This window comes from Littorina saxatilis, linkage group LG1 (genome assembly GCF_037325665.1).
Source record: "Littorina saxatilis isolate snail1 linkage group LG1, US_GU_Lsax_2.0, whole genome shotgun sequence".
NCBI lineage: Eukaryota > Metazoa > Mollusca > Gastropoda > Littorinimorpha > Littorinidae > Littorina > Littorina saxatilis.
The window spans coordinates 109,014,200-109,027,995 of NC_090245.1; the positions used below are offsets into that span (position 1 = coordinate 109,014,200).

The 13,796-nt window shown below is 40.6% G+C and overlaps 1 protein-coding gene across 1 annotated transcript in view; it reads right to left on the minus strand.

The window, feature by feature from the left end:
- Positions 1–573: 573 nt before the first annotated feature.
- The window catches only part of LOC138949640 (anti-sigma-I factor RsgI6-like), a 25,928-nt gene continuing 12,705 nt past the window's right edge, over positions 574–13,796 (minus strand). Inside the window, exons 8-14 of the mRNA XM_070321434.1 lie at positions 13,269–13,406; positions 11,823–11,994; positions 10,453–10,560; positions 9,919–10,134; positions 6,526–6,742; positions 2,052–2,103; positions 574–725 (exon numbers count right to left, since the gene is read on the minus strand). Of these exons, the coding sequence (XP_070177535.1) occupies positions 2,084–2,103; positions 6,526–6,742; positions 9,919–10,134; positions 10,453–10,560; positions 11,823–11,994; positions 13,269–13,406 (871 nt within the window). The 3' untranslated portion in view covers positions 574–725; positions 2,052–2,083. The remainder of the gene's footprint in view (positions 726–2,051; positions 2,104–6,525; positions 6,743–9,918; positions 10,135–10,452; positions 10,561–11,822; positions 11,995–13,268; positions 13,407–13,796) is intronic.

Here is a 13,796-nt window from a genome sequence, read left to right on the forward strand (position 1 = left end):
TGGCTACCTGTGCTGTAGCGTGTGGAAAAATACAAAGCATAATTATGCATCTTTGGTGTGTGCAATCACCATTTCAATTGAAAGGTACAGTCCTATTCGTGTAAAAAGGTGATCACACACACACCACCCTTGATCTGATCAGACTTTGCCAGTTTGGAGTGATTTGTGTGTTGGTGCGTATGTGGTTACGGTTGTGTGTCTGGGTGCGTTTGTGAATGTGTGGCTGTGTCTGTGCTGGTCTGTGTCTGTGCTGTGACGAAGTAACATTCATGTTGCTAGCTAATTGGAATGGCAATGTTACGTACTTTTTGACTTTTACCGACGGGGACTTTCAGGTTACGCTGTGTCATGTATCCAATCTATTCTTCTCCGGGGACAAGTTTGAGTGCAGGCCTGGACGGATAGGGCCCACTCAAAATTATAACTGTAACTTTGACTGCGGTGTTTTTTGACGGTTGCAAGAACATGCACACACTTCAACCAAGGAGGAGGCACGTGGATACCGTCTATGAGTTATCACAAGTTGAGCCTGTCATGACCAGTGTGCACATTCGCTCAATACAAAAATAAATCTTCTGCTTATAAACATTTATTGCATCAAACAAATGTTTTTTTGCTCGTGTCATATTAACACTAGGAGGTTGTGCAGCACGTGACAACCGCATGTATGACCTTGGCGCGGCCTTGACAATGACCTTGAAGCCTGGCTCGTCTGGTGACCTGCACTGCAGCATGTGGAGGAGAAAAAAAGAGTATATGAATCATCCATGTATGAGATCGTTATTTGAAGTTAGAGCTAGTCACGTACACCACCCTAGGGTCTTTCTCGTGTAATGAAGTAATCACGTACACCACCCTAGGGTCTTTGTCGTGTAATGAAGTAATCACGTACACAACCCTAGGGTCTTTGTCGTGTAATGAAGTAATCACGTACACCACCCTAGGGTCTTTGTCGTGTTATGAAGTAATCACGTACACCACCCTAGGGTCTATGTCGTGTTATGAAGTAATCACGTACACCACCCTAGGGTCTTTGTCGTGTTATGAAGTAATCACGTACACCACCCTAGGGTCTTTGTCGTGTAATGAAGTCATCACGTACACCACCCTAGGGTCTTCGTCGTGTAATGAAGTAATCACGTACACCACCCTAGGGTCTTTCTCGTGTAATGAAGTAATCACGTACACCACCCTCGGGTCTTTGTTGTGTAATGAAGTAATCACGTACACCACCCTAGGGTCTATGTCGTGTAATGAAGTACACGTACACCACCCTAGGATCTTTGTCGTGTAATGAAGTAATCACGTACACCACCCTAGGATCTTTGTCGTGTAATGAAGTAATCACGTACACCACCCTAGGGTCTTTGTCGTGTAATGAAGTAATAACGTGCACCACCCTAGGGTCTTTCTCGTGTAATGAAGTAATAGCGTACACCACCCTAGGGTGTGTCCAGGTTGGTGCGCGTTAGACGAGCACCCTCCCACATGGACAGACACCAAAACTCAACCACCTAGCTGCTTCCTGCACAGTGGGATTTGGTTGTTGTTGTTGAATCAATGTCACAGATTTACAAGTGTTTGGTAAGGTCTACATCATCTAGCATAATTGGTGTATCTGAAAACGTCTGCTCCGCAGATTCTAAGTCAACTTCCACTAAAGGGGCGTCGTCTTCAAGACTTGGACATGGTGTTGAGGTTAACTTGTCTACGCTGACTCCAAGGCAGTTATGTTAAAGGAAGTTAGTATTTTAATACAACTGTGCCGGAATCAATGCATAGAACTGACCTGTCACGGTACTGAAAGACGTTGCTGTCAAGAAATGACAATTCCAAGTTTCATGGCACAATCGCTAAACTAGCAACAGTTACAATCCACAAAGGACTAAACGATGCATATTGTTGTATGTCGTTGTTCTGCTGTGGCGGTAAAGGCAGATACGTTTGTGTTCTTTTCATGTTTTACTATCGCTAAAGAGAATTTTCATCCGACGTATTGAGTAGCAGACGATGTATATTGTTGTCGTTAGGACTGACGATGCTCAAAATACCTATCTCCTCGTGTGGCCACCCGTAACGCTCCTCACAGATGCGGAGACAGGACTGCACAAAGAAATACACAGATGTTGAATGTGGCGTTTCTTCCACGTTTATGCGCAGCTACAGCCCAAAAACCTGTTTTCAACACATTTCATGTTTTAGCATCTCGTACACCAGTGTGTCAAAAAGAACGTATGCGTTTCGTATCGTTAAATGTTGGTGGATTGTTGTCAAAATTGAAATATCCAGAATTCAACGAGCTGTTCTTGTGTAACGATATTATATGCCTGTCTGAAACCAAGCTAGATGATTTTGATTTCTGTGAAGTTGAAGGTTTTACTTGTTTTAAGAAAAACAGATTGATATGTAAACGAAAGTCGGGTGGGGTTGCAGTTTATATCAGGGACGAGTTCTGTAAACACATTAAGATTGTAGAAGACATTAAATTAAAAATAAGAATTGAAGAAAGTGCCAACAGTAAATACAGGTTTGTGAACTTCCCAGTATTCCAAGATGGTATTTTTTATTGAGCTGTCTGAACATGTAGGTCAGCAGATGATTGAAAGGTTATTGTTGTGTGTGGTATATATGCCACCAGAAGGCTCACCCTATGTCAGACCCAGTGCTTACCAAGAGTTAGAAGAAACACTATCATATTTGAATGCAGAAAACGTTGTCATGATTGGAGATTTTAATGCTAGAAGTGGATATGCAAGAGACTATTTGGAAGACTGTGCTATTATGAATGAATTAACTGATGAAGTATCAACAGTGCAGATGATGGACATGTTTGGAATTATAAAAGAGAGGTGCTCAATGGACCATGTTATGAACAATTTTGGCCGCAGTTTTATTGACTTTTGTATTAGTCAACAATTATTAGTAGTGAACGGCAGAATGGGAGAGGACGCAAGATTGGGTCGAGTAACTTGTAATAATGTGAGTTTGGTAGATTATGTACTAGCTACGCCAAATGTTTTTCCGTCATTTTCAAAATTTCAAGTATGTGACTATAATGAATGTTTATCTGATGTCCATTGTCTTATATTTTTTGCCCTGTCAGGTATCCTAATGGACAATGAACACATTGAGAATGAAACTGAAAGCAATTATAACACTAGCAGTGTGTTGAAACCAATATGGAAAGTAGGAGCAAATCAGAATTTTGTAGATGAAATTGATGATAATAAAGTATTATTAGTGGAAGGGATATTAGTTTCCCTAATTGGTAGCGTAGAGGATGTAACTCAGGACCAGATCGATAATGTAATGAAACAAATAGAAGGAATTCTATCCGAAGCTGCCAATAAATTGAACATGCTTAGAAAGAATAAGCAGAAGAAAAAAATAAATACATGTAGCAGTAACGATGCACATAGCGGAGTTAAGAAAATTTGGTTTGATAAAGAATGTAAACAGACAAGAAGGAAATATAGAAAAATAAAGAGAAAATTTAAAGCCCAACCAAATAACAGAGAGATCATACAAGATAAGGCCCAAGCATTCAAGGATTATAAGGGAACACTGAGTAAAAGTTATAATAGTTATTTAAAGCAACTACATAAGAAAATTCGAACAATGAAGTCTTCTGACCCCAGCAGTTATTGGAAATTGATAAGTGGATGTGACCAGCAGAAGAAACAAGCGATGCATGATATATCCCGTGAAGTATTTGTAAAACATTTTGAAAAACTTAGTAATGTATCTGAGCACGACTTGATTGATGTGCAAGATGATGTGCTTGATGACACAGACCTTATGAATGAACAATTGAATGTTGATATTACAAAGGAGGAGGTGATGATATGTGTAAACAATTTAAAGAATAACAAAGCTTGCGGATACGATGGTATTATAAACGAGTTTTTGAAATATTCCTCACCAAAGCTATTAACTATTGTAACACGTGTATTTAACTTGATATTGCATACTGGGAAAATGCCTAAAGCTTGGACAGTGGGGTATATAAGCCCAATCTTTTAAAGGTAAAGGCTCAACAGCCGACCCTGATAATTATAGAGGAATCAGTGTACTAAGTTGTTTTGGAAAACTTTTTACAAGTGTGATAAATAAAAGATTGCATGCATTTCTGGATGACAATTCTGTGATCGGCAACGAACAAGCTGGTTTCCGAAAAGGCCACTCTACTGTAGACCACATTTTTGCACTACATTGTCTTATTGATATATTTTTACAACAAAAGAAAAAGTTATATTGTGCTTTCATTGATCTGCGTAAAGCTTTTGATTCTGTGCAACGCAGTCTCCTGTGGCAGAAGCTGATGCAACGGAATATTAATGGTAAGGTATTGAATGTAATTAAGGACATGTATGATAAAGCAAAATTGTGCGTGAAGGTGAACAGTGTATTCTCCGAGACGTTCACCTCAAACATCGGGCTCCTTCAGGGCGAAAATTTATCACCGATTCTTTTCTCACTATTTTTAAAACGACCTGAAGCAGTTTTTGATTGAATATGATGTCAGCCTAGAGTTGCCCCTGAAAAGAGCCCAAGAAATAGATGTTGAACGCATTAATGACTATATGTATTTGTTCCTGTTAATATATGCTGATGATACTGCTATACTCGCCGAAACACCTGGAGAAATGCAAAAAGCCCTGGATGGACTAGATCGTTATTGTAAGAACTGGGGACTAAGCATAAATATTGAAAAGACAAAAATAGTTGTTTTTTCGCGGGGGAAAATACGGAATATCCCAATTTTTTCTTGAATGGAGTACCTGTCCAAGTAGTTTGGGACTATGTGTACTTAGGTGTACTATTTAATTATAATAACAAATTTCATAATGCCATGAAACGTCAATGTTTGATTGGTAACCGTGCAATGTTCTCGTTAATTCAAAAATGTAGAAAACTAAATTTACCAATTGATGTGCAATTGGATCTTTTTGAGAAGTGTGCACATCCAATTTTGCTGTATGGTTGTGAGGTGTGGGGATATGATTCATTAGACATATTGTCAAGGTTTCAATTGCGATTTAAAAAAATGCTTCTTGATGTATATAAAACTACACCCACCTGTATGGTTTACGGAGAGCTTGGTCGTTATCCAATTAGAATTGAGGTACAATGTCAGTTACTGGTTTATTGGTATAAACTGATGAAAGAAATGAACGATGGTGCGAATAAGATGTCTTGTTTAATGTTAAAACTACATTTGAAGTTGTACCATGTACAAAACGTTAAATTGCCCTGGTTGTCGCATGTCAATACTATGTTAAATAAGTTGGGTCTATCATATTTATGGACAACTCAGAGTCTTGCCGTCTCAGGTTTTAAAAACGTTGTAAAACAAAGGCTAAGAGATCAATTCCTGCAGGAATGGAACACTGACGTGAATGCAAACAGCTTGTGTTTTAATTACAGAATATATAAAAAAGATTTTTGTCTGGAAAGGTATTTGCTTTGGTTGCCTAGGAAACTCCAAGTTAAACTAGCAAAATTTAGAACAAGCAATCATAAGTTGCCAATACATCAGCACAGATTTTTTAATGTTCCTAGAAATGAAAGATTGTGTGACATGTGCGATAAAAATGAATTAGGTGATGAGTTTCACTATTTGTTCAGTTGTACCGACGAAAGTATAGTGTCTGAAAGAAGAAAATTAATTAGTCCTTATTACCGATCTCACCCAAATTGTTTAAAATATGAACAGTTAATGAATTGTAAATCTAAGATAAAACTAATGAAGCTAGCAAGATTTGTAGCCCATGTTATGATTTTAGTATGTTAGCGTTATATCTAGTTTCTTTATTGGTATGTATATATATGTAATACATGCTTTTGTTTTGTGTTTTTACAAAAGATGCATGGCATAATGGTATTGCCAATTTATTTCGGCTGTATATTATCGTTGTCCGCTTAATGTATACATATTATCTGCCTGATTTCTTACCTGATTTTGTTAAACCTATTTTTCTTTTTGTTTGCATGTATGGAAGTGTATATTGCCAATTTAATTTGGTTGTATAGTATTGTTGTATTTGTCCGCTCAATTTGTATACATATATTAACTGTCTGATTTGTTACCTTTTTTGTTAAAGTTATATCTTTGTTTCAAAGCCCTCTGGGCCCAAAACAATAAAATACTTGACTTGACTTGACTTGACTTGACAAGGTTATGTCTGAAGAAGTCATGTCAATAAGACATCACGAAGAAATGAACACACGCACGCACACACAAACACACACTCACACACACACACACACACGCACGCACACACAAACACACACACACACACACACACACACACACATACACACACAGTGATACAGACACATTCACAGATAACACGATAATTTATAGCGAAGAAATGAACACACGCACGCACACACACACACACACACACACACACACACACACACACACACATACACACCCGCTTTGTTTTCTCGACAAGTCTGTTATCAGTTGCAAGTAGCAAATTAGCGATATTTCTTACCAGAAGAAACACCAATACTTACCTCTTGTCGAATCAACATTAATGTTCACAGTCGTTTGGTTTCCGGTCAAGGAAAAGTGAACGACTTTGACGTTGACCCCGTGACTCTTGACCGTGACCTCGTAGTCACCTTTGAACCCACGGAGGTGAAAATCTGTACCGGAAGACAGCGTGCGGTGGACATGCGTACTCCATTCGTCTTTGATCAGATGGAAAACTTGCTTGCCAGCGGCGTTTATCTGAAACGACATGAGATTCTTGGATATTGACACAAGCATATTGTTGGAGAAATCTATCGTGTAAACGCGACTTTTCTCCTCCTTGCATTTTTTTTCTTCTTCAAATAAAGTTATATTTATTCCGTGATGTATATTTACATACTAATGATTATTAATGTCTTCATAAAGTCAGTAATCGTATTTGACCACAAACACAACAAACTGCATGATAATGATATTGTGTTGTTAGGTATGTAAACACATATTTTAGTCATAGCATAAATCATAAAAATCATTAAAAACGTGTAATAATTTCCCGTTTATATTATCTGGTCACAAAGCCCACTAACAAGTTTTATTCCGAAACTATAGAGGCAAAGTCCGTGGCTCAAACAGTACATGTACATGTAAATTGCTGGATGAATCTCAACATCATACATGTTAGAGCACAAGGACTATCCTTGTTCGACTTCTGGTTCATTTCCAGAAAATATAACAGATACAAATAGATTTTTTTGTCATCAAACCTCAATATGTCCGTACATAACACAATGATGAATAAAAAATTAAAAAACCAGGAAATGTTACTTTATGGAACGTTTAACTATCGACAAAGCGAGACATTCACAACAACTTCGACCTATCTAAGTCGACAAGCAAGATAAAGGACTGAAACATAGCGAAGACAAATAAATGGCAGAGTAAATATCTGAGAATGCTGTCTCTTCCGAAATAAAGGAAGAAAACATTTGTTTTAATTGTGGAACGTCAGCAGTCCGGCTGTTTCTGATAACGACAAAGAAGAGTCGTGTATAGACTGTCCGGCTGTTTCTGATAACGACAAGAGTCGTGTATAGACTGTCCGGCTGTTTCTGATAACGACAAAGAAGAGTCGTGTATAGACTGTCCGGCTGTTTCTGATAATGACAAAGAAGAGTCGTGTATAGACTGTCCGGCTGTTTCTGATAACGACAAGAGTCGTGTATAGACTGTCCGGCTGTTTCTGATAACGACAAGAGTCGTGTATAGACTGTCCGGCTGTTTCTGATAACGACAAAGAAGAGTCGTGTATAGACTGTCCTGCTGTTTCTGATAACGACAAAGAAGAGTCGTGTATAGACTGTCCGGCTGTTTCTGATAACGACAAAGAAGAGTCGTGTATAGACTGTCCGGCTGTTTCTGATAACGACAAAGAAGAGTCGTGTATAGACTGTCCGGCTGTTTCTGATAACGACAAAGAAGAGTCGTGTATAGACTGTCCGGCTGTTTCTGATAACGACAAAGAAGAGTCGTGTATAGACTGTCCGGCTGTTTCTGATAACGACAAGAGTCGTGTATAGACAGTCCGGCTGTTTCTGATAACGACAAAGAAGAGTCGTGTATAGACTGTCCGGCTGTTTCTGATAACGACAAAGAAGAGTCGTGTATAGACTGTCCGGCTGTTTCTGATAACGACAAAGAAGAGTCGTGTATAGACTGTCCGGCTGTTTCTGATAACGACAAAGAAGAGTCGTGTATAGACTGTCCGGCTGTTTCTGATAACGACAAAGAAGAGTCGTGTATAGACAGTCCGGCTGTTTCTGATAACGACAAAGAAGAGTCGTGTATAGACTGTCCGGCTGTTTCTGATAACGACAAAGAAGAGTCGTGTATAGACTGTCCGGCTGTTTCTTATAACGACAAAGAAGAGTCGTGTATAGACTGTCCGGCTGTTTCTGATAACGACAAAGAAGAGTCGTGTATAGACTGTCCGGCTGTTTCTGATAACGACAAAGAAGAGTCGTGTATAGACTGTCCGGCTGTTTCTGATAACGACAAAGAAGAGTCGTGTATAGACTGTCCGGCTGTTTCTGATAACGACAAAGAAGAGTCGTGTATAGACTGTCCGGCTGTTTCTGATAACGACAAAGAAGAGTCGTGTATAGACTGTCCGGCTGTTTCTGATAACGACAAAGAAGAGTCGTGTATAGACTGTCCGGCTGTTTCTGATAACGACAAAGAAGAGTCGTGTATAGACTGTCCGGCTGTTTCTGATAACGACAAAGAAGAGTCGTGTATAGACTGTCCGGCTGTTTCTGATAACGACAAAGAAGAGTCGTGTATAGACTGTCCGGCTGTTTCTGATAACGACAAAGAAGAGTCGTGTATAGACTGTCCGGCTGTTTCTGATAACGACAAAGAAGAGTCGTGTATAGACTGTCCGGCTGTTTCTGATAACGACAAAGAAGAGTCGTGTATAGACTGTCCGGCTGTTTCTGATAACGACAAAGAAGAGTCGTGTATAGACTGTCCGGCTGTTTCTGATAACGACAAAGAAGAGTCGTGTATAGACTGTCCGGCTGTTTCTGATAACGACAAAGAAGAGTCGTGTATAGACTGTCCGGCTGTTTCTGATAACGACAAAGAAGAGTCGTGTATAGACTGTCCGGCTGTTTCTGATAACGACAAAGAAGAGTCGTGTATAGACTGTCCGGCTGTTTCTGATAACGACAAAGAAGAGTCGTGTATAGACTGTCCGGCTGTTTCTGATAACGACAAAGAAGAGTCGTGTATAGACTGTCCGGCTGTTTCTGATAACGACAAAGAAGAGTCGTGTATAGACTGTCCGGCTGTTTCTGATAACGACAAAGAAGAGTCGTGTATAGACTGTCCGGCTGTTTCTGATAACGACAAAGAAGAGTCGTGTATAGACTGTCCGGCTGTTTCTGATAACGACAAAGAAGAGTCGTGTATAGACTGTCCGGCTGTTTCTGATAACGACAAAGAAGAGTCGTGTATAGACTGTCCGGCTGTTTCTGATAACGACAAAGAAGAGTCGTGTATAGACTGTCCGGCTGTTTCTGATAACGACAAAGAAGAGTCGTGTATAGACTGTCCGGCTGTTTCTGATAACGACAAAGAAGAGTCGTGTATAGACTGTCCGGCTGTTTCTGATAACGACAAAGAAGAGTCGTGTATAGACTGTCCGGCTGTTTCTGATAACGACAAAGAAGAGTCGTGTATAGACTGTCCGGACGGCTATCGGGGGACGTTTTGAATTATTTCAAGATAATCTAGACAACTTTTATGTAGCGATAAAGAGAAAGAGTTGTTTAGAACGATTAGAACTACCTTCTGTTAATACCATTTGTTTCAAACTTTAGCAGTTTAAGCCCTGTACACGTACATGTTCGCAAATCAAGAGGGGAACCACTCACATTCAGATTATTACCGTCCACGAGCGCAGACCGCTTGTCCACCACGTGCTGGTCCCAGAAGCCCCACAACACGATGCCGTGCATGGCGGGATGGGAGAAGAGAACTCTCAGTGCCGTGTCGTAGTAGTCTGCCCTTACATCCGGGTCTTGCTGCTGCACGTCCAGCTCCGTCACCCACAGGGGTAGGCCTGCTTGGGCCACGTGATCCAGGTACAGCTAAGGATTGGCCAGTTTTTAGATAATGTTACGACAGAGATATTCACAATGGGAAGCTGTGATCATATAAGGGGACTTTTCATGCGACGACAGCGACAAAAATTATCTGGTTTCGTGAAGCTTGTTATGATCCAGTGAGATCTGTGTGGGTTAGAGGGGAAAGATGTGTGTGTGTGTGTGTGTGTGTGTGTGCGTGCGTGCGTGTATGTGTGTGTGTGCGTGTGTGTGTGTGTGCGTGTGTGTGTGTGTGTGTGCTTGTGGTGGAAGATGCAAAAGCAATAATGAAAGAGGCGACAAATGAGATGAACTCAAACTGACCATCATTCGCTGGGGGTCAGGCACAGTTTCGTGGAAATGGCCCTGGAGTCCTAGAGCTTGCAGCGGGACCCCTTGTGACAGGAACTTCTGGGATTGCTGCAGGTACGCCTGAAACATAAGCCTTTTTCGCTTGATAAGTTTTATCACTAACAACATCTTTGACATAAACTTCTGGACTTGCTGCAGGTACGCCTGAAATATAAGCCTTGTTCGCTTAAGTCTTATCACTAACAACACCTTTGGCATGGACGCCCTGTGACAGGAACTTCTGGGCTTGCTGCAGGTACGCTTGAAACATAAGCCTTTTTTTGCTTGATAAGCCGTATCACTATCAACACCTTTGGCTTGGACATCACTGGCGTTGTTTCTCCATTTAAAACGTCGACACAACAACGGTAGCAGATTGCAGTCCTCAGATCAAAGGCATTGTGCACTTCAGATCTAACACTTCACTCAAACACATTGTATTGTATTCAAAGTGGTTATCATCACGCTTATACTTTCAGTTTGCAAAGTTATGTTCTTACAGATCGTGTTTTGGGTATTCTGAACGAAATGAGCTGGAGCACAATTTCAATCAAAACGTATACTACGAGGTAGAAGCAAATCCAGCAATACAGCTGATGCCGTTTACTACGAGGTGGATTGGATTTGGATTGGATTGGATAAGATTTACAGTCCAGTGAGGTTACCCTCATGGAAATTCGGGCTGCTTTTTCCCCGGGGAAAGCGAGCTGCCATACATACGGCGCTACCCATATTTTTTTTCCTGCATGCGTGTATTCATGTTTCCTGAGACTTAATGCCGTGTGAGATGGAATTTTTTTTTACTTTATTCCAAGTCCCACGGGTATTTGATGGACATTTTTATCTATGCCTATACAATTTTGCCAGGAAAGACCCTTTTGTCAATCGTGGGATCTTTAACGTGCACACCCCAATGTAGTGTACACGAAGGGACCTCGGTTTTTCGTCTCATCCGAAAGACTAGCACTTGAACCCACCACCTAGGTTAGGAAAGGGGGGAGAAAATTGCGGCCTGATCCAGGCCTGAACACGCAACCTCTCGCTTCCGAGCGCAAGTGCGTTACCACTCGGCCTAGAAGAGGTAGAAGCCAAACCAGCAATACAGCTGATGCCGTTGACTCATTACTTCAAGCTTGATGCTGGTAAAACAAGGACGAACAAGATGTTAGTCCCTCACACAGCGTAACGATATATTATCAATTGTGATGCTGATTGGTTTAAAACTATGTAATTAGTGGAGAAACCTACGTGTTTACAAAGGTCAAAGCTTCTTGCTGGGCGATGTGATCGCGTAACGAGTTGCGTCAGTCCCCGTCCAGAAAAAAAAAGAAACTCGCACTCACATCCGCGATCTCTGGCCTGGCGACGACGTTGAAGTCGTTGAGCATCAGAAGCGGCTTGGGGTCGAGCTGCTTGACCTGCCGGTAGACGTCCTGGCTGTAGTCGGGGTTGTGGAACTGCTCCTCGAACCACTGGCCGTGAACCAGCTCGTTCATCACGTCCCAGTGGTCGGCCCTGACACACACACACAAATACAATCACATACACACACACATACATACAAATACAATCACACACACACACACACGCATACAATCACATACACACACACATACATACAAATACAATCACACACACACACACACGCATACAATCACATACACACACATACACATACACACATACACACACACACACACACAAATATAATCACACACACACACACACACACACACACACACAAATACACACACACACACACACATACAATCACATACACACACACACACACATACATACAATCACACACACACACACACACACACACACACTACAGCAATGTGGCGAGCGAAAGCGAGCTGTTCACTATTTGAAAAAGCAATGAGTGTAAATCTGGTACAACACAGCAAGCCATGTAGTATTCTGTTTATCCTACATACTGTACTTACGTGTATTTTACTGAAAATGTCTTGCAGTCGAGGCAGCTAAATTGAAGACGCTTGTTTTGGAACCTCGATCGCTTCTAAAGCCTCGTGCAATCTATTACGTCAGCGCAAAGAAACGTCACTCTGAAAGTGTGGTGTGACGTGTTAGTTCTAAAGATTCATCGAGGGTAATTAGCGAGCGCAATTTTTGTTTCTATAATGACGTTTGTCTCGGTGACTTTGGCATCATAAGCAGTGGAAAAACAGGTCCCTGCCAGACTTGCTTGACATGACCTCATTTACATGATATACACACGTGTGATTTGAACGATTATCATCTCACGGGTGTCTCTCTCACGTATGTAGGATAAAAAAAACGCTGGCGCTGGACCCGAGTAAACTTTTTATTTATTTTACACAATTAAAAACATTATTAGAGTAAAATAAAACATTAAAACGTTCATAATAAACAAAAGTAAACAAGAATTAAAAAAAAAATTGACCGCCCATGCCGGGAATCAAACCCGGATCACTTTGGCCATCACTTTGATAATAGTTTTTTTAATTGTGTAAAATAAATTTAAAAAAATTAAAGTCTGCAGGACCCTAGTACTGCGTACTCGGGGATAAAATGGGATAATACACATTTTCTCTCGGTCGTGTTTATCATGTAGAACAGATAATCCTACTCGGCGACGCTCTTTAAAGTCACGACAGAATACGTTCTACTTACTTCCCCCGGTTTTGCTGAAGTACTTCATGTAGCGGAAGTAGTACTGTGAAATAATGTATTCTCACGTCACACACTATTGCATCATAATCACTTTCCCTGAGTGACGTCACAGCATATGACGTCATACTCACTTTCCCTTGGTGATGTTGATCATGTAGTTGAGGTGGTTCTGCACGGTGACGTTGAGTTGGTGGGGTGCCATGTGCACAACGTAGGGAGGCAAGTTCTTCTCGAAGCCCCAAAACAGGTTGTGAGCTCGCACCAACATACTGCAGATACAAGATGTACATCAAGACCACAGTAAGATACAAGAAAAACGTCATTATCACTCAAAGATTCAAGATGCACATCGTTATCCCTTCAAGATACAAGATACACGTCATTATTGTAAATTGTATTAATTTCTTTCAATGTTTATTATTATTTGATTTTACAGAATAATGTATTTATGTATGTTTTTGTAATGCGCTTAGAGCAGTATCAGGATTTGCTCTATAAATCTCTTAGCGCACTGTGATTGTTTCAATAACGATATTGTCAGTAACGACAATAGATTAGAACGTTTGAAAAGGCACATTTTTCTGCCAGCGTTTGGATAACTTGTGGACAGGTCGAGTTAGATCTACTTTTGTGTGTGTGTCGGCTTTGCACATGTCAGG